A 17,062-nucleotide genomic window follows, 5' to 3' on the forward strand; every position below is an offset into this window, starting at 1 on the left:
GAGGCAGGAGAATGGCGTAAACCCAGGAGGCAGAGCTCGCAGTGAGCTGAGATCCGGCCACTGCACTCCAGCCGGGGTGACAGAGCGAGACTCCGTCTCAAAAAAAAAAAAAAAAAGGAATTTTGAAAGTAAAGCCTGGCCAGGCGCAATGGCTCACTCCTGTAATCCCAGCACTTTGGGAGGCTGAGATGGGCAGATCACCTGAGGTCAGGAGTTCGAGACCAGCCTGGCCAATGTGGTGAAACCCTGTCTTTACTAAAAATACAAAAATTAGCTGGGCATGGTGGTGTGCACCTGTAATCCCAGCTACTTGGGAGGCTGAGGCAGGAGAATCACTTGAACCCAGGAGGCAAAGGTTGCAGTGAGCCGAGATCCTGCCATTGCACTCTAGCACTCAAGACCAAAACTCTATCTCAAAAAAAAAAAGTAAAGCCTAATGAAGTTTAGAAATCCATTTTTAACTGTTGCTTCTTGTGACGTGTCACCGTGTTACTGGTGCTGCCCTGTGCCAGCCCGAGGAAGAGATGAGCCATCCGGGGGTCCTCACAGTTCACTTAGGCTAAGTGCAGTTCTACACAGAGGGACACGGTCTGGAGCCCCATCAGGAGTTTACACCGCCCAGAGCTGGGAACCCCACCCCAGGCAGAAAGCTTCCACTGCCAAATTTTGATTCCTCAAATTGTGTTAGGTTGGTGCAAAAGTCATTGCAGTTTTTGTCATTAATATTTGCCTGCACCTTGTCTAATGTTTAATCCATGTTTATCCAGCACTGTATTGATTACTGGTCTGAGTGAGGTGACAGGGCAGCGGGAGCCTTAGAGCATGGATGGTGCCATGGGGCTTCGGGGGCTGCTGTTGTGTGTGTACCTGGTGTCTCTCCTCGTCCTGCAGGCCATGCCTGCCCTGGGCTCGGCTACAGGCAGGTCCAAGAGCAGCGAGGTATGTGGCTAAACCCACAGGGCAGAAATAGGCAGCTGAACCTGGATGAGGCCCCGGGCGGGACACAAGACCCCCACTCCAGGGGCCAGGGCCATCTCCTCCACTTCTGAGTGGAGCAGTGACCTCCTAGCAGCACCAAGGAGGTGAGGCTAAGGGGCAGAGGACACAGGCTACGTTCCACTCCCACCCCTGAACTGAGGCCGCAGTCTCCTGAGTTTTCCTCTCACACTTGACCCTGATTTTGTTTTGCAGAAGCGACAGGCTGTGGACACCGTGAGTAAGAGTCCTAGCAAAGGGGTCTGTGACGGAGCCCTTTTTACAGGCTTGCTTTTCCCAACCCCTCAGGGGTGGACCCCTCTGTCAGGGCCATAGGCAGGGGGTACTCTCCAGGGTCCTAGAAATGGGGACTTGTTCCCATCTCACCTCATGCTCCATAGCACAGTCTCAGCCAGAGAGCAGGGGTCTTCCTGGGAGGTCTGGTCTGTTCTTCCGGCATCTGGGCACCATGCACTGGAGCTGAGTGCCAAGCCCCCATACCACAGGAAGTACCTCACCGACAGAGGCTCTGTCTCGGTCCACAGCTCCTTCATGTCTCACTTTAGGCTGTCGATGGCGTGTTCATCCGGAGTTTGAAAGTCAACTGCAAAGTCACCTCTCGCTTTGCCCACTATGTTGTCACCAGCCAAGTGGTCAACACTGCCAATGAAGCCAGGGAAGTGGCCTTCGACGTGGAAATCCCCAAGACAGCCTTCATCAGTGACTTTGCCATGTGCGTGCCTGCCCAACTCCCATGCCCTCTCGCAGGGATGCCGCTTACTAGTCCCAGCCTAAGAACAAGGATCAGAGTGGCCAGATAGCGCAGAGCATCTCCTCCTCCTAGAAGGGCCACAGACCAGCCCTGGCTCTGAGAGGAGGAAGAAGCCCTTTAGATCTGTGCTTGGCTCCCATCTTGGAGGCAAACTGGGGCCCCTACAGCATGTTTCAGGCTAGAAACCAAGGAGCCAAGGTCAGCGTCTGAGGCTTCTTGCCGGCCTCTGACCTGGGTTGCTCACCTCGTTGCCCATGGACCCCTGAGTTCCACCATGGGCAGTGGAAGGCCAGTCAGGAGGTGTCCTTATCCAAGGGCTCACATGGACAGGCCCTCTCAGGACCTGTATGGTCAGGAGGCTCATCTTTCCTGAGGGTATCCTCCCCTCCCTGCAGTACGGCAGATGGAAACGCATTTATTGGAGACATAAAGGACAAGGTGACTGCATGGAAGCAGTACCGGAAAGCAGCTATCTCAGGAGAGAATGCCGGCCTTGTCAGGTGAGTTCTGGGCCCTGCTGGTCTCATCTCTAGGGTTGCCCTCCCCAGCCAGGACAGAGCTGACAGCTGCAAGGTGGCTTTGGTGGAGAACAGCCCAGGATGATGGAAGGGTGAGCAAACAGCTCAAACCCAGATGCCAGCACAGTGCACTGAACAGGCTGCTGTGCAGTTGCCCTTTTCCCAGATCTGCCACTGGGAGAAGTGGGCCCCCCCATCTTGGGCCCTGACCCTGACCAGCCAGCTGACACATTTGTGAGGTCCAAGGAAACCTGGGAGCAGCACTTATCTAAGAGAAATCAATTCTGAGGGCCACATATTAAGTGACAAGGACCCACATGTCATTTACCCTCTGTCTATCTGCTATTGCCTCTGGTGGCACATCCAGGGCCTCGGGGAGAACTATGGAGCAATTCACCATCCACCTCAACGTCAATCCCCAGAGCAAGGTCACGTTTCAGCTGACCTATGAGGAAGTGCTGAAGAGAAACCTTAAGCAGTATGAAATTGTCATCAAAGTCAAGCCTAAGCAGCTGGTGCATCATTTTGAGGTAGATCACAGGTCCCAGGGCAGGGCTCCTGCCCCTCTCTCTGTCACCATGGCTCCCAACACTAGTTGAGCACCCACCCTGTGTCACCCAGGCCTGAGAACACAGGGACAGGGATTAACTCCTCAGGGTGAGCTCTGATGCGCTCTTCTTGGGCAGGGAACTCCCTGAACTCTCTAACTTCCTCTTTATCTCTGAGCTTCGGTTTGCTCATCTGCTAAATGGGGGATTACTGTGGGTCCCAGGACCGCCACAGGGATCACAAGAAGTACTGAATGTCCAGGTAATTTTGTAAACCAGAAAGTCCCGTGCAGCCTGAGGGCCTGGAATTATTGCTGGCACCTAAGTAGTGGCTGAGTTGAGGGAGGCAGGCATGTACACTTTCATTTGGTCAGTATCTTTGGAGTGCCTACTGAGTACCAGGCCCTGTGATCAGGGCTGGGTGGGTGCTGCACACAGTAGGTGGCCAGGACACGTGTTGGCTCTTGGCTGAGACTTGGTGAGTGGGAGTCCTGGTAGAGAATTTGCTTCAGTGTGGTGTGAGCCCATAATCCCAGCTACGACGGAGGCTGAGGCAGGGGATGGCTTGAGCCCAGGAGTTCAAGGCCAGCCTGGGCAACAAAGCAAGATTCCATCTTAAAAAAAAAAAAAAAGAATTTGCTTCAATGGTGCAGATCGATGTGGACATCTTCGAGCCCCAGGGGATCAGCAAGCTGGATGCCCAGGCCTCTTTCCTGCCCAAGGAACTGGCAGCCCAAACTATCAAGAAGTCCTTCTCAGGAAAAAAGGTACATGGGATGGCAAAGAGGTGGTGGTGGGCCCTTTGGGGACTTCTCAGCCTGCCCACCCCTTATGGAATGTCCAGCCTTAGCCGAGAAACCAGGCAGGGGCTGTGGTCTGCCCTCAGGATGAGAGAGGCTGGTGTCATGTGATTGGTGCCTAGGAGAACTCAGCAATCCTGGTTCTCAGGGCAATTTAGCAAAATCCTGCATGCTGAGGTGGGGAAGAAGCCAGCTCCAGCTCCACCACACACTGGCTGTATGGTCCAGGGTGAGTCGCTGGCTTGCTTGGGCCTCAGTGCCCTCTTTGCCTGCCTCACGCCCATGGAAGAGCATTCGGGGAAACATCTAGCACATAAATAAACCTCATGTGCTGGTGTAGTTAGGATTCCAAGCTTCAGGTTTCTTGGAAACATAAGTTTGGAAAGACCTTTGGCCTACCCAACGACTTGTCGCTTGCCACCATTTGCAGGAATCCCAGAAGCCCCTGGCTCGCCCCCACCCCAGGTTCCTGGAGGAGTGTGTTGTATGGATGGGCAGTGCCCTGCTTCCTGACTTGCCCCTAACCCAAGCCGGGAACAAACCCTTTAGTTCCCACTTATGTAGAGCCTGCACCACAGTTCATTTAAAAGAAGTGCTTCTTACAGTTTAGAGAGGCTTCCTTTTAAACAAAATATGACACCTCAGAGTGTTAGCAAACATGCTTGCTTACTGTGGGGGAACAAAGGGATGGGTTCTTCTCTTCCCAAGAATTTTTCAAGGTTCTATTTTATCTTCCTTCCTTTCTCTCCTCTTCCTCCACCTCCTCCTCCTCCTCCCCTCCTCCCCTTCTTCTTCTTCTCCTTCTTCCTCTTCTTCTTCTTCTTCTTCTTCACTGCTGCTTTTCTTCTTCTTCTTCTTCTTCTTCTTCTTCTTCTCTTCTTCTTCTTCTTCTTCTTCTCTGCTGCTTCTTCTTCCTTTTGCTTCTGCTTCTTTTTGATGAGCTTATCTTACTTTCATAACAAACAAAAATTTCTTTATAGAAAAATGTATGAAGTCCAGGAATATAGAAAGTATTGAATAAAAACCATCACTAGCTTCCCCAAGCACATCACCAACTCCAACCAGACCTCAGCTTCCATCCTGGACCCTTCCTTCCAGTCTCTGTTCTTTGTCAACCTGGGCAGCTTTTATTTCCCAGCACAGTATTGTAGTGTTGACACATGAGTTGACAGATGTCAACAGTTTGAGTTGACAGATGTCTCCCATGCTATCACATTGCTGTTATTTTGTTCTTATTTATATACCCAAAGTGATGATGTTCATTGTAGAAAATCCCAATGATTCAGAAGAGTATAAGCAAGGGAATGGGTCATCTCTCCCACCACCTACAGGTGTGTGCTCTCGACAGCTAAGTGAGTGAGTGGCCCACCGAACTCGTTTCTGTACCCATGCAAACACACACACACACACACCTTCTTATGTTGTCTTTTCAAACATCCTGTTTGTGGTTACACAAACCAGTAATGGCTCAGACTCTTGACGGTTCCAGGGTCACGTGCTGTTCCGTCCCACTGTGAGCCAGCAGCAGTCCTGCCCCGCATGCTCTACATCCTTACTGAACGGGCATTTCAAGGTGACCTATGATGTCAGTCGAGACAAGATCTGTGACCTTCTGGTAAGCCTGAGCTTCTGGCTCAGCACCTAGAGGATGGACATGGGGTGCTGTGAGAGTGGCCTCACTTGTTCTCCTCTATTTCAGGTGGCCAATAACCACTTTGCCCACTTCTTCGCCCCCCAAAACCTGACAAACATGAACAAGAATGTGGTTTTTGTGATTGACATCAGTGGCTCCATGAGAGGCCAGAAAGTGAAGCAGGTAGGCTGCAGCTTGAAACAGCTCACCCAGCAGAAGCTTCCGCAGCCCCTTTGCTCACCGCATGCCAGTTTTGCTGGCAGAGTCTGGTTTGGGATTTATCCTCCTGGTCAGAGGCAGGGTGATTTAACAGGAAATCCCAGTGGTTAGCATCTCCAGAATCAGCATCACTTCCTCACTGTGCAGTTGTGAGAAAGTGCATTCACCTCTCCTTAATGGCAAAAAATGGGACTGACAATGGTGTCCACAGGGTCATGGAGTTACCCCCTGGGGAAGTGCTTAGAAGAGGAAACCTATGCACTACAAGTGCTGGGGGTAATTATGGTGGTCCGTGGGGAGGCATCTTATAGCAGGGAATAGCTCTCCACCCACAGGGTTTGGAGTGCTCTCTCCATGGTGCAGTAGACATGGCTGGACAAGGAGTATTCTAGAAGCACAACTCCTGGGGTCCTTTCTCTTAATCCTGCCCCTCCAGAACTCCTGATCATTTCTTTTCCCCATCCTGGGTTCCTTTGCCTTCTCCACCCCCCTCATCCACCCCAAGGCCCGGCAGGATGCTCCTGTCTCGGGGTCACCTGGTTGTCCTATCTCCTCCTGCTTGTCCACTCTGTGGATCACTGAAACAGGTATTGGAGTTGATGGAAGGTGCTGTCCTGGGACAACCTTGGGGCCCTGTCCGTTTACTGACTGTTCTGTCCTTGCAGACCAAGGAGGCACTCCTTAAAATTCTGGGGGACTTGCAGCCAGGAGACTACTTTGATCTGGTTCTTTTTGGGTCTCGAGTGCAATCATGGAAGGGCTCACTGGTGCAAGCATCTGAGGCCAACGTACAAGCGGCTAAAGACTTTGTGCAGCGCTTTTCCCTGGATGAGGGTAAGGGTGGGGGTCTCAGGCCACCTTGATGTCACCTCTGTCCCTTCAGAATGAGGGCATACACTGGTCTGCTTTCTCTTCTTTGCAGCCACAAACCTGAATGGAGGTTTGCTCCGGGGAATTGAGATCTTGAACCAAGTTCAGGCAAGCCTCCCAGAACTCAGCAACCATGCCTCAATTCTCATCATGTTGACAGACGGCGATCCCACAGAGGGTAAGCACCTTGGGGGCTGCCGTGGGAGGTGGTGATCTTGTCACCTGAGACATGCAAGCTGAAGTTGGAAACCCAACCATTGGAGATGCCATCAGGGGGCAGAAAGGCTCAGAGCAAAGTCAAGCACTGGTCTAAAAGCACAATTCAGACCACAAAGTCTGTGGGAGCTCCATGGTGTACCTCTGTTCTGTGAGTTGAGAAATTGGAGATGTTTCTAAATGACAGGTCTGTACGAGTCCCCGGAGGATGGGCAGGATTCCACGCTTCTGTTTATGGTTTAATGAACTATTTATTTATTGCCTACTGTGTGCTAAGCATGGGGCTAGGGACTGAAATACCAAGGGAACAAGACATATCTCTGCCCTCAAAGAGCCCAGGACCTACTCGGGGAGGGAGATCCAGGAGTAGATACTGAGGGCCCTGAAAGAACAGGGTGCTTCGGGCTGTGGAACCATAGACAAGGGACACCTGACCCAGGGAGATGTCTGGGAGGGCCTCCTGGAGGAGGTGACTCCTGAGCTCAGTCTAGAAAGAGGAGAGAGTGTCAGGAAGGAATCCCAGGCAGAAGGGGCAGCTTAAGTCATAAAAGGGGTGTGTGCACTGGCATAGCCTGCCCGGGAACTGTGGGCCTGTGCAGAACGGGGTGAAACAAGGTTGGGAAGGTCAGCAGGGTCCCACGGCAAAGGAGCCATGGCAGGGTTTCGAGCAGAATCAGACTTGCTGCTGATGGACCTACCTAGATGGGCGGGGTCTGTGAGGAGCTGTTGGTAGCTGCTGCAGTCTCCCAGGAGAGCAAGGAGGAGGTGATGTCTCAGGGCGCCCGGGAGACTGGAGATGCTCTGAGATAGAAGGCTTGAGCCCCAGGGAGTGTTCCCCAGAGCCCCCTCATGCCCCACATGCCTGTGGGCCAGCATCCCGTCACTACCCAGGTGTGTGGCTGCAGGGGTGACAGACCGTTCCCAAATACTCAAGAACGTCCGCAACGCCATCCGGGGCAGGTTCCCGCTCTACAACCTGGGTTTCGGCCACAATGTGGACTTTAACTTTCTGGAGGTCATGTCCATGGAGAACAACGGACGGGCCCAGAGAATCTACGAGGACCGTGATGCCACCCAGCAGCTGCAGGTCTCCCCTCACAACCCCCTGTACCTCCAATGGCATGCCATAGGGAGCCCAGCCTTGGTGGCCATTTGCCCATCAGCCTAGATGAGCAGATAAAGCTCTGGCATAGAGTTCAAATCAGCTGCATGGGCCAGGCGTGGTGGCTCAAGCCTGTAATCCCAGCACTTTGGGAGGCCGAGGTGGGTGGATCAGGAGTTCGAGACCAGCCTGGCCAACATGGTGAAACCCCGTCTCTACTAAAAATACAAAAATTAGCCGGGTGTGTTGGTGCGTGCCTGTAATCTCAGCTACTTGAGAGGCTGAGGCAGGACAATCGCTTGAGCCCAGGAGGTGGAGGTTGCAATGAGCTGAGATTATGCCACTGCACTCCAGCCTGGGCAACACAGTGAGACTCTGTCTCAAAAAATAAAAAAAATCAGCAGCATGACCTCGAGCCAGCTACTTGACCTCTCGGACCCTCAGATTTCTTCTCTAAACTTGGGAATTCCCAGCACTCCACTTTGTGGGCAGGCTTCCCATCAGGGGCCCAGGATGCTCAGCTCTAAGGCTGCAACCTCTATCCCTGCAGGGTTTCTACAGCCAGGTAGCCAAACCCCTGCTGGTGGATGTGGATTTGCAGTACCCCCAGGATGCTATCTTGGCCCTGACCCAGAACCGCCACAAACAGTACTACGAAGGCTCAGAGATTGTGGTGGCCGGGCGCATTGCTGACAACAAACAGAGCAGCTTCAAGGCTGATGTGCGGGCCCATGGGGTAAATGGTGGGCCATGGAGGGTGGAGAGGCCACGCAGCACCCTAGAGGCTCCAGACCCACACTGTTCCCCATTCCTGCCAACCCCCAGAGGCCTCTCTTTCCCCAGAGTAGTGCCCTCACCCCCATCATGCCACATACACCCCAGGCCTGAACATCCCTCCACACAGGCATCCTGGGGGCTGGATTGGCTAGAATGGGGCCAATATGGCCTTGATCCATTGCAGTCCCTTGGCCCCCAGTGACCAATTGTTATTTTTCGCATCATTCATCCCAAGGTGCAAGAGAACAAGAAACCAGCCTCTCCCTTCTCATTTGATAACCGTTTCCTGAACACCTACTGTGTGCCATGTTTTGTGTCATGGTGCAGTGCATGTGTGTATGTGCAGCTGTGTGTGGTGGGACAGGCATGTGAGACCTGGACCCTGCCCTCCAGAACACAGACAATGCCCTACAGTGTGATCGAAGGTTCGGAACTCAGGCTTTGAGTAAGGAGAGTTGAGCTGGACCCTGGTGCCACCCTGACCAGCTGGGCATCCTTGGGCAAAGGGTCCAGTTCTCTAGGCCTCAGTTTCCTTTTCTGTACCATACTGCACCAGAGCATTGTGTGGAGCAAATGGAATAATACATATAATACCCGTAGGCAGCAGCTGGTGCATAGGATGCCCTTGGGAAGTGGTGCCACAGTTAATGTAGCTGGATGGAGGAGGCACATTTGTGTGCCGTGGCAAGTTGAATGGTGCAGCCTGCCTAGAACTTGGTGGGCATTTGGAGTGGGTCATAGTGGAAACAGCTGGGTGCTTATTAGCCTCCCCCAGAGAAACTCCACAAGGCAGGGCCTAGTTCTCCCATTCCATGGGATCCCTAGGGTCCAGGCCAAGCCTGGCTCACAGAGGGTGCTTGGCAAGAATGAACAAATAGGATGAGGCGAACAGGCTCAGGAAAGCAGGTGATGCTGAGGACGAAGCTGCAGAGACCACATGAAATGGACCCCTCAGAGCCCTGAGCACTAGCCAGGGGCCATGCTCATCATGGTGCACCGCCCCTCTCTGTACCTCAACTCTCAGGAGGGACAAGAATTCAGTACAACCTGCCTAGTGGATGAGGAGGAGATGAAGAAACTGCTCCGAGAGCGTGGCCACATGCTGGAGAACCACGTCGAGCGCCTCTGGGCCTACCTCACCATCCAGGAACTGCTGGCCAAGCGGTAGGGCCCCTGCAGCTGCCCCACGTGGGCACTGACCACCCAGAGTCCCCTCACCCTTTGCAGGTGAGCAGAGGAGGGGTGGTTCTCAGGCAGGTAGGTCAGATTTACTTTCCTCTTCTGCTTGGCTCACTGAGTTAATATCCACCAGTCAGTCAACAGTCCGGGCGGGCCCACCAGGGCACAAGGCAGCCTGCTATTTACCCTCAGTCAGCACAGGGAGGCTCAGGGAGGTTAGACCTCTTGACCTGGATCTCACAGCTATTAACTGCTCTGCATATCTCTGAGGCATACCCCTCAGTCCCACCAAATCTCCAAGTGATCTCTGTAAGAAATCATTAAACCTGGAGGCCCCTGAAGACATAGCCACTACACAGGACACCATGGGGGCTTAATACATATGTGTCGAATGAATGAATGAATGATTGAGTGAATGGATAGGTGAAAGGATGAGGGCCGTGCAAGTCAGGGCTTGGAGCCAGCCTCTGTCTTGAATGCAGGATGAAGGTGGATGGAGAGGAGAGGGCCCACCTGTCATCCCAGGCCCTGCGGATGTCGCTGGAGTATGGGTTTGTGACCCCGCTGACCTCCATGAGCATCAGGGGCATGGCGGATCAGGACGGCCTGAAGCCCATCATCGACAAGCCCTCAGAGGGTATATAGGCTGCAGGGGTCTGCAGAAGGGGAGGCCGTGGGCCAGAAACCTCTGGGGCTTTAATTCCTTTCTCTTTCCCTCCCTTCCAGATTCTCCACCTTTGGGTGAGTTTTAAATTGCATTAGTTTCAGCTCTGGGCTTCGGTGGCTGGGCAGGTGGCAGGTGCTCTGGCCCCAGGCACGCAGCTCCCCATCCTTCTTCTTCCCCGACTCCACTCCTTCCCGTTCTTCCGTCCCCTGAGCCACCCTTCTCCACATCACCGTGAACTCCCTGCCACGCTTTGTGAGCTTTTGTGCAGGCTGAACACCCAGCAGCCTCCACCGGTCCCCTCTTGATGTGAGCGTATGTCTGTGAGAAGGCAGGACCCCAGGGGAGGGCTGAGACTCCCAGAGGGAGGGCTAGGTCCAGGCCTGTTGTGAACAGAGCTGCATGCCTTTCGTGTGGGGCGCCGTGGGTGACACTGCCTTCAATAATATGTCTTTGTCTTCTACAGAGATGCTGGGACCCAGGAGGAGTAAGTGGCAGCCATCCTGGCATTCATATCTCTACACCTCCTTGATTATTACCCAGTTGGCTTTCTTCCTCCATTCTAGCTGTCTTCACTGCCTGTCACTGGGAATCCTTAGAACAGACCCCGGAACAGCCTGGCCTCCCCAACCTGAGGTCCCTGTGGGAGGAGACAGAGAGGGGGCCAGTTAAACATGCCAGGCCAAGCTTCTGTTCCCGTGTCCCGAGAGCCAGTCAAGGGCATGTGATGTTGAGTGGACATCCCTGCTTGGTGGCCTCAGGCTAACCCCACCAATGAGGAAAGAGTCATCAGAGGGATCAGCAGCCCCAGGGAAGGCCTGGCTGCCCCGCTTCTAAATGCCACTCCCCTTCCCATCAGCGTTCCTGCTGTCAGCCTTGCAGCCTTCTCCTACTCGTTCCAGCTCCAATACCCAGCGGCTGCCAGACCGAGTGACTGGCGGTGAGTCCTTGGAAGGGTCTGAGGGACACCCTTGTTTGGGACCCACCCTGCCTGACTCTCTCTCTCTGTCTCTCTCTCTCTGTCTCTCTCTCTTTCTGGGACCTGCCTAGCTGAACCCCAGCCCCTGGCCAGCCCCATCTGCCCGATGTCCAATCTAACAAATTCCATGCTGTGCCCCCAGTGGACACGGACCCTCACTTCATCATCCACGTGCCCCAGAAAGAGGACGCTCTGTGCTTCAACATCAACGAGGAGCCTGGTGTGATCCTGAGTCTGGTACAGGACCCCAACACAGGTATGGCGGGCATCACGCCTCTGCCAGACAGGGCCAGGGCTCCTCTGCCCTTAACATTCAGCCACAAACAGGACTGTGGCCAAGGCCTCCACTGCCCTCTGCCTGGGCACCATCTACCTGGCTGGGCTGTACCTGCTGCCTTCCCACCCCATCCTCCTGGCTGCATCTGCACAGGGGCAGCTTCATGGGCATGTGACTGGAGTAGGCACACAGGGACTTTTTTTTTTTTTTTTTTTGAGACAGTCTTGCTCTGTCACCCAGGCTGGAGTACAGTGGTGTGATCTCTGCTCACTGCAACCTCTGCCTCCTGGGTTCAAGTGATTCTCTTGCCTCAGCTTCCTGAGTAGCTGGGACTACAGGTGCATGCCACCATGACTGACTTATTTTTGTATGTTTAGTAGAGATGGGGTTTCACCATGTTGACCTGGCTGGTCTCAAACTCCTGACCTCAGGTAATCTGCCCACCTCAGCCTCCCAAAGTGCTGGGATTACAGGTGTGAGCCACCGTGCCCGGCCGGTTTAATGTTCTTCCGTTGCCACCTTGAAACCCTTAACACTTTTTAAACAAGGGGCCCTTCCTTTTTATTTCATACTGGGTCCTGCAAATATGTCAAGGTCCTGCCCCACCTTCCCCACGAAGCACGGCTGAGCAGAGCCTCTAAGTGCCTCTCTCCCAGCAGTGCCTTGGTGATGGGGAATGGTTCCCTCTCCTTATCTCAGCCCTGCTCCCTCCTGTCCCCCTACCTCCCTGGCCACTCAGCCCATCTGCAAGTGTTTGTTGTGTACCAGCGAGGGGCTGGGAGCACAGTGGGAGCCAAGATAGTCCCTGCTTTCATAGAGTTTAGGGAAGGGGAAGACAAACAGGTGAACACATTCTAAGATGATCATTTCAGAGCATGAGACATGCTAGGTTGGCAGAGTGAGAGTAGGGAGGGGGCTCTGTGGCTGCCCAGGTCAGCGGAGACCTCTGTGAAGAGGTCCCACAATGCATTTCCAGCACGATGGGAGCCTGTCCCTGTGTTAGGGGCTGGGGCCCCAGAGAAGGAGCAGGCTGGGTCCTGTCCTCAGGGAGGCAAGACCTCCATTAAGACCCAGAATCAAAAGCTGAGTATGGGATATTTGGCATGGCAGGAGGGGTGGAGAGGAAGCAGAGGTGGTGCTGTGTGTAGGACCAGACCTGGAGACCCCGAGGCAGGAGACTCTCAAAGACGGAGTGGCACAGGCAGAGCGTAGGGGCCTCTTAGGGAGGAGGCACGATCCTGCTGAGCAAAGCCAGGCAGGCCCCTTCCCAACCTGGATGCTCTCTTGCTCCACTGCAGGCTTCTCAGTGAACGGGCAGCTCATTGGCAACAAGGCCAGGAGCCCTGGGCAGCATGACGGCACGTATTTCGGGCGGCTGGGAATCGCAAACCCTGCCACGGCCTTTCAGTTGGAAGTGACTCCTCAGAACATCACGCTGAACCCCGGCTCTGGTGGGCCTGTGTTTTCCTGGAGGGACCAGGCTGTGCTGCGGCAGGATGGGTAACCTGCCAGGGCCTGGGCAAGAAGCAGGGGGAGGTGTGGCCTGGGCCCAGGATGCTGCTGTCTGAGTCTGCAGGGCCCTCGTCCCTGAGCCATGTCTGTGGGTGACGCCCATGTGGCCTGTGCAGACATGTCAGTCTCCATGGGCCACCCAGTCCTCCATTTCCCTTGGTTCCTGGATATGTCCTCTGGGTCCAGACATATCCAGTCCTCTGGGCTGCATGGCATCTGTGTTCCCACCGCATCTTAGCTCTGAATGCCATCCACGTCTCCACCAAACAAAGCCAGCTCATCCTGCCAGGCCCAGCAGAGAGGCCACCTCTTCCCCTCAGCCCTCCTGCTCTCTTCCTCTGTTGAACTCCAGATTTCTCTGGGCTTCTCATTTGGCATCTGTCTTAGTCTGCGTTGTCTCATGATTTTTCCTTCCTTTACTCATTCATTCATTCAACAAACTCTGCTGAGCACCAGAGCAATGCAGGTAGCAATGCTGGTAGCAGAGGTATGGGAAGAGGTGGGGAGAGTCTGCTGTGGAAGTCACAGGTGACAAGTGGGAGTCAGAGAACACGGACTCTGATATTAGACAGCCTGAAGTCCAAGTCCTGGCTCCTCTGCTTACCAGCTGTGCCACCTTGGGCAAGTTACTTAACCTCTCTGAGCCTTAGACTTCACAGGCTCAGAGTGAGAACTGAATGATGCAGTTTGCATAGAGGACTTAGCACAGGGTCTGGCACATTGCAAGGGCCCTATGCACAATAGCAAGATGTGGGAGGGGTGTGGAACAGGTAATAGCCGGCCATCTGGGGATGAAGGCCATGGGGTGGGGGTGTGGTCATAAGGGTTGGGTCCCAGATGACAAGGGCAGCCGAATGGAGAGGAATGCAGTGCAGCCACACCTGCCCTCATGGCCACCTGGCTCTGCAGGGTGGTGGTGACCATCAACAAGAAGAGGAACCTGGTGGTGTCTGTGGATGACGGCGGTACCTTTGAGGTTGTTTTGCACCGAGTGTGGAAGGGGAGTTCCGTCCACCAGGACTTCCTGGGCTTCTATGTGCTGGACAGTCATCGGATGTCAGCCCGGACGCATGGGCTGCTGGGTACGGCTGGCCAGGCTGGCAGGGCTGTGGGGCAGGGTGTTGAAGCCAGAGAACGTGTGGGACCTGGGGCCACCGGTCAGCTCTATAGCTGGGCACCAGGACAGGCCCACCTCCAGTGTGGCCTCAAAGGTGCAGAGCCGTCTGAGGGCCTGTCTTGGTGAGGCTGTGAGCAAACACACAGTGAAACAAACGCTTAGGTGAGCCTGGGAGCAAGTGAAGGGCAGAGGTCTGATCGCAAAAAGAAAGGCCCAGAGGGTTCCCAGGGACTTTGTGAGTAGGGTGGGTCGCTGACCACACTGCTCCTGTGTGGCCTTTCTACAGACACTGCTCTCTATGGGCACCTGTCCCTCAAACCTCTCTCCCCAGACAGATCCCGTTTTAAAAGACAAGAGGTAGGACCACTTAGAAATGTATCTTCTTCTCTACAGCAAGTGAACCAAAGGTAGCTTTTCGTACTGGGACTTTTAGCAGAAACAGTCAAGCCCTGGGAAAAAAGCGGTCAAGCAATGCTCTAAGCCCACAGTGGGTACCTGCTGAGTGTAGGGCAGGAGCAAGTCCCCGAGACAGTAACCACTGTCTCCAATGTGCCTTTCTAGGGCAATTTTTCCACCCCATTGGTTTTGAAGTGTCTGACATCCGCCCAGGCTCCGACCCCACAAAGCCAGATGCCACGATGGTGGTGAAGAACCGCCGGCTCACGGTCACCAGGTGGGTGAGCCTGCCTGCCACGCACGTCTGCCCTCGGCCACTTTGCAGTTCTTGCGGGTCTTCCTCCAAGTGTCACATGGGTGGGCTTCCTGGGGAGGTGCTGCCCTACTGGTCCGAAGGGTGACCCCAGCTGACTTGTCTCTGCACAGGGGTTTGCAAAAGGACTACAGCAAGGACCCGCGGCATGGGGCCGAGGTGTCTTGCTGGTTCATTCACAACAATGGGGCTGGACTCATCGATGGTGCCTACACTGACTATATCATCTCCGACATATTCTGAGCCCTCTGGCCAGCATGCCTGTCCTCCCCCGGGGCCAAGGCAGAGGAGGAAGACGACATCCTGACCTGCTGCTGAGGCTGCACCTCCTTAACTAAGCCGGTTCCTTGTGTCAAAGCACCTCATGACTTCCATTAAAGAGAGACCATGTCCACCCTGAGCTGGCTGATTTTGGGGAGGGAGGATGGCAGGGAGGCAGCCCAAGATGCTGCCCCTCAGATGGACTTAGGGGTTACAGCAGATCCAGGGACAGGAGAAGCAGGTCAGAGGCTGGGAAGAAAGCTCACACCATTTCCCTGCCGAAGGTTTGTAACGTCTGACAGCCAGGCTGGTATTTTCCAAAGGCAGAGACAGTCCCTGCCCAGAAGCTGTGATTTCAGGGGGCCAGGAGTGGCATGCTACCATCTCCTCACGTAAATGCCTGGAATTACCCGATCAGGGCCCTTCCCTTGGCTTGGCCTTGGGGCCCAGTCAAAACACAACATCGCGGGTGTAGGGAGGTGAGCCACGCTTTAGAGAGCTCTGAGTGTGAACGCGAACAGGCCTCCACCCACTGCTTCCCAGAGGCTTTCTGCTTTTTCTCTGCTAGTTTCTGTCCAGTTTCCACTACAAATGAGGCTCACAAGGGACCAGATAGAACAAGGACTGGTTTTGAGGGCCTGGATCAATAACACCAATGCTGAGCTCAAAGGCTGCCCCAGGCCTTCGGAACACAGAGCCCCTAGCAGCGGGCTGTGGGGCGGCCAGCCCACCTTCCCAGGTATCCTGGGGTTCTCCAGGAAGAGCTGTGAGCTGCCAGCTGTTGGGGTCACGCTTGGCAAGTCCTGCCCAATGGGAGCCTCATCTCCCTCTCCTATAGAATGGAAAGGGGGTGAACCCAAAGATCTCTTAGATTCCGTCTAATTCTAAACTCTGCATGACAACTCTGGTTCCTCCAAGTCCCCAGCCATCCCTTGAGGCCGTTTGAGCGGCTCCAGAATCCCTATTTCGAGTTGTCCCTCTCCCCAAACTAACTCCAGGCACTTGGGGATGGGGCAGTGGTCCAGATGAGAGAGGACAGGAGAAGCTCTGCAGGCAGCTGCTGGTCTGTGAGGAGGAGCCATTGGGCAACAGGGCCAGCCACCCAGTGCCAGCGGCCACGGGACTGAAAACGTCCCAGGAACCAGGAAGTGAAGCCATGGCAGCTCTGAGGGCTCTTTTCTCTACACCCAGGCACCAGCACCTGCTGGGTTTGGACTCCATCAGACCCGAGCTTGGTGCCTGCTGAGGCTGGTGTAAGGGTTCAGGAGGCCTGAGGGAAACAGGCACTGCCCCACCAGACACCAAGCACAGGCAGCATCTGCCACTTGGCCATCATTTCACTGGCTTGGAAACTCTTTCTTTTCAATTTCTTTTTTTTTTTTGAGACGGGGGTCTCGTCATGTCACCCAGGCGGGAGCACAGTGGCACGAACACAGCGCTCACTGCAGCCTCGAACGCCTGGGCCCAGGTGATCCTCCAGCCTCAGCCTCCCAAAGAGCTGGGATTACAGGCAAGAGCCACAGTGTCTGGCTGATTTGGCAACTCTCTGTCATTGCTCTGTGGCTTCTGCCTCTTCCAGCCATTAGACCATACCCTCCTCAGGGCTTCCGCTGCCCCACGGCTTCTGCCTTCTGCCTTCTCGGCTCCTCTGCTCCCAACAACTCTCTCTGCACATATCCCAGTCAGCACTAGAGCTTTCAGCTGAGGCCGCTGCATACCCCATAAGTTAGTTGTCCTGAACCCAGCCATCCTTGTCTACTCCATGCAGTAGTAGGCTGCCCAGTGGAAGGGTCACAGGGCCAGCTGAGCTCAGAGAAGCCATGGCTATGGTGGGTGTGCAACAGCTGCCCTGAAGGGGCTAGGCTGGCAGGGTCCTGGGGCGGCTCAGGAGGTCCCAGCCCCCACTGAGACCAGGTCCTGCCTATAAAGCTCCT

The 17,062-nt window shown here is 54.6% G+C and overlaps 1 protein-coding gene across 3 annotated transcripts; it reads left to right on the forward strand.

Moving 5' to 3' along the window:
- The first annotated feature begins 780 nt into the window (after nucleotides 1-780).
- On the forward strand, nucleotides 781-15,261 carry ITIH1 (inter-alpha-trypsin inhibitor heavy chain 1). 3 transcript variants are annotated; one of them, XM_033210077.1, is made up of 22 exons: nucleotides 781-939; nucleotides 1,192-1,212; nucleotides 1,542-1,708; nucleotides 2,143-2,247; nucleotides 2,633-2,795; nucleotides 3,467-3,580; nucleotides 5,103-5,228; nucleotides 5,313-5,429; nucleotides 6,131-6,299; nucleotides 6,388-6,513; nucleotides 7,457-7,638; nucleotides 8,204-8,389; nucleotides 9,455-9,594; nucleotides 10,092-10,246; nucleotides 10,336-10,350; nucleotides 10,740-10,760; nucleotides 11,133-11,213; nucleotides 11,395-11,508; nucleotides 12,828-13,029; nucleotides 13,951-14,123; nucleotides 14,720-14,831; nucleotides 14,981-15,261. In XM_033210077.1, exons 1-22 carry the CDS (start codon nucleotides 823-825, stop codon nucleotides 15,108-15,110), a joined length of 2,736 nt encoding a protein of 911 aa, XP_033065968.1. In that variant the 5' UTR covers nucleotides 781-822; the 3' UTR covers nucleotides 15,111-15,261. The 3 variants fall into 3 exon arrangements, with proteins under 3 accessions (XP_033065968.1, XP_033065969.1, XP_033065970.1); XM_033210078.1 differs by having other exon boundaries at nucleotides 8,204-8,374; nucleotides 14,981-15,232; XM_033210079.1 differs by lacking the exon at nucleotides 1,192-1,212.
- Nucleotides 15,262-17,062: the final 1,801 nt, after the last annotated feature.

This window comes from Trachypithecus francoisi, unplaced genomic scaffold (genome assembly GCF_009764315.1).
Source record: "Trachypithecus francoisi isolate TF-2019V2 unplaced genomic scaffold, Tfra_2.0 Lachesis_group0, whole genome shotgun sequence".
In the NCBI taxonomy this organism is placed as follows: Eukaryota; Metazoa; Chordata; class Mammalia; order Primates; family Cercopithecidae; genus Trachypithecus; species Trachypithecus francoisi.

Bases quoted from the DNA above. Each gene is read 5' to 3' on its own strand.
- ITIH1 (XM_033210077.1), top strand. From the start codon at position 823: ATGGATGGTGCCATGGGGCTTCGGGGGCTGCTGTTGTGTGTGTACCTG. The intron at 6,514-7,456 runs GTAAGCACCTTG...GTGTGGCTGCAG, and splicing joins AGACGGCGATCCCACAGAGG to GGGTGACAGACCGTTCCCAA. The intron at 14,124-14,719 runs GTACGGCTGGCC...GTGCCTTTCTAG, and splicing joins CCGGACGCATGGGCTGCTGG to GGCAATTTTTCCACCCCATT.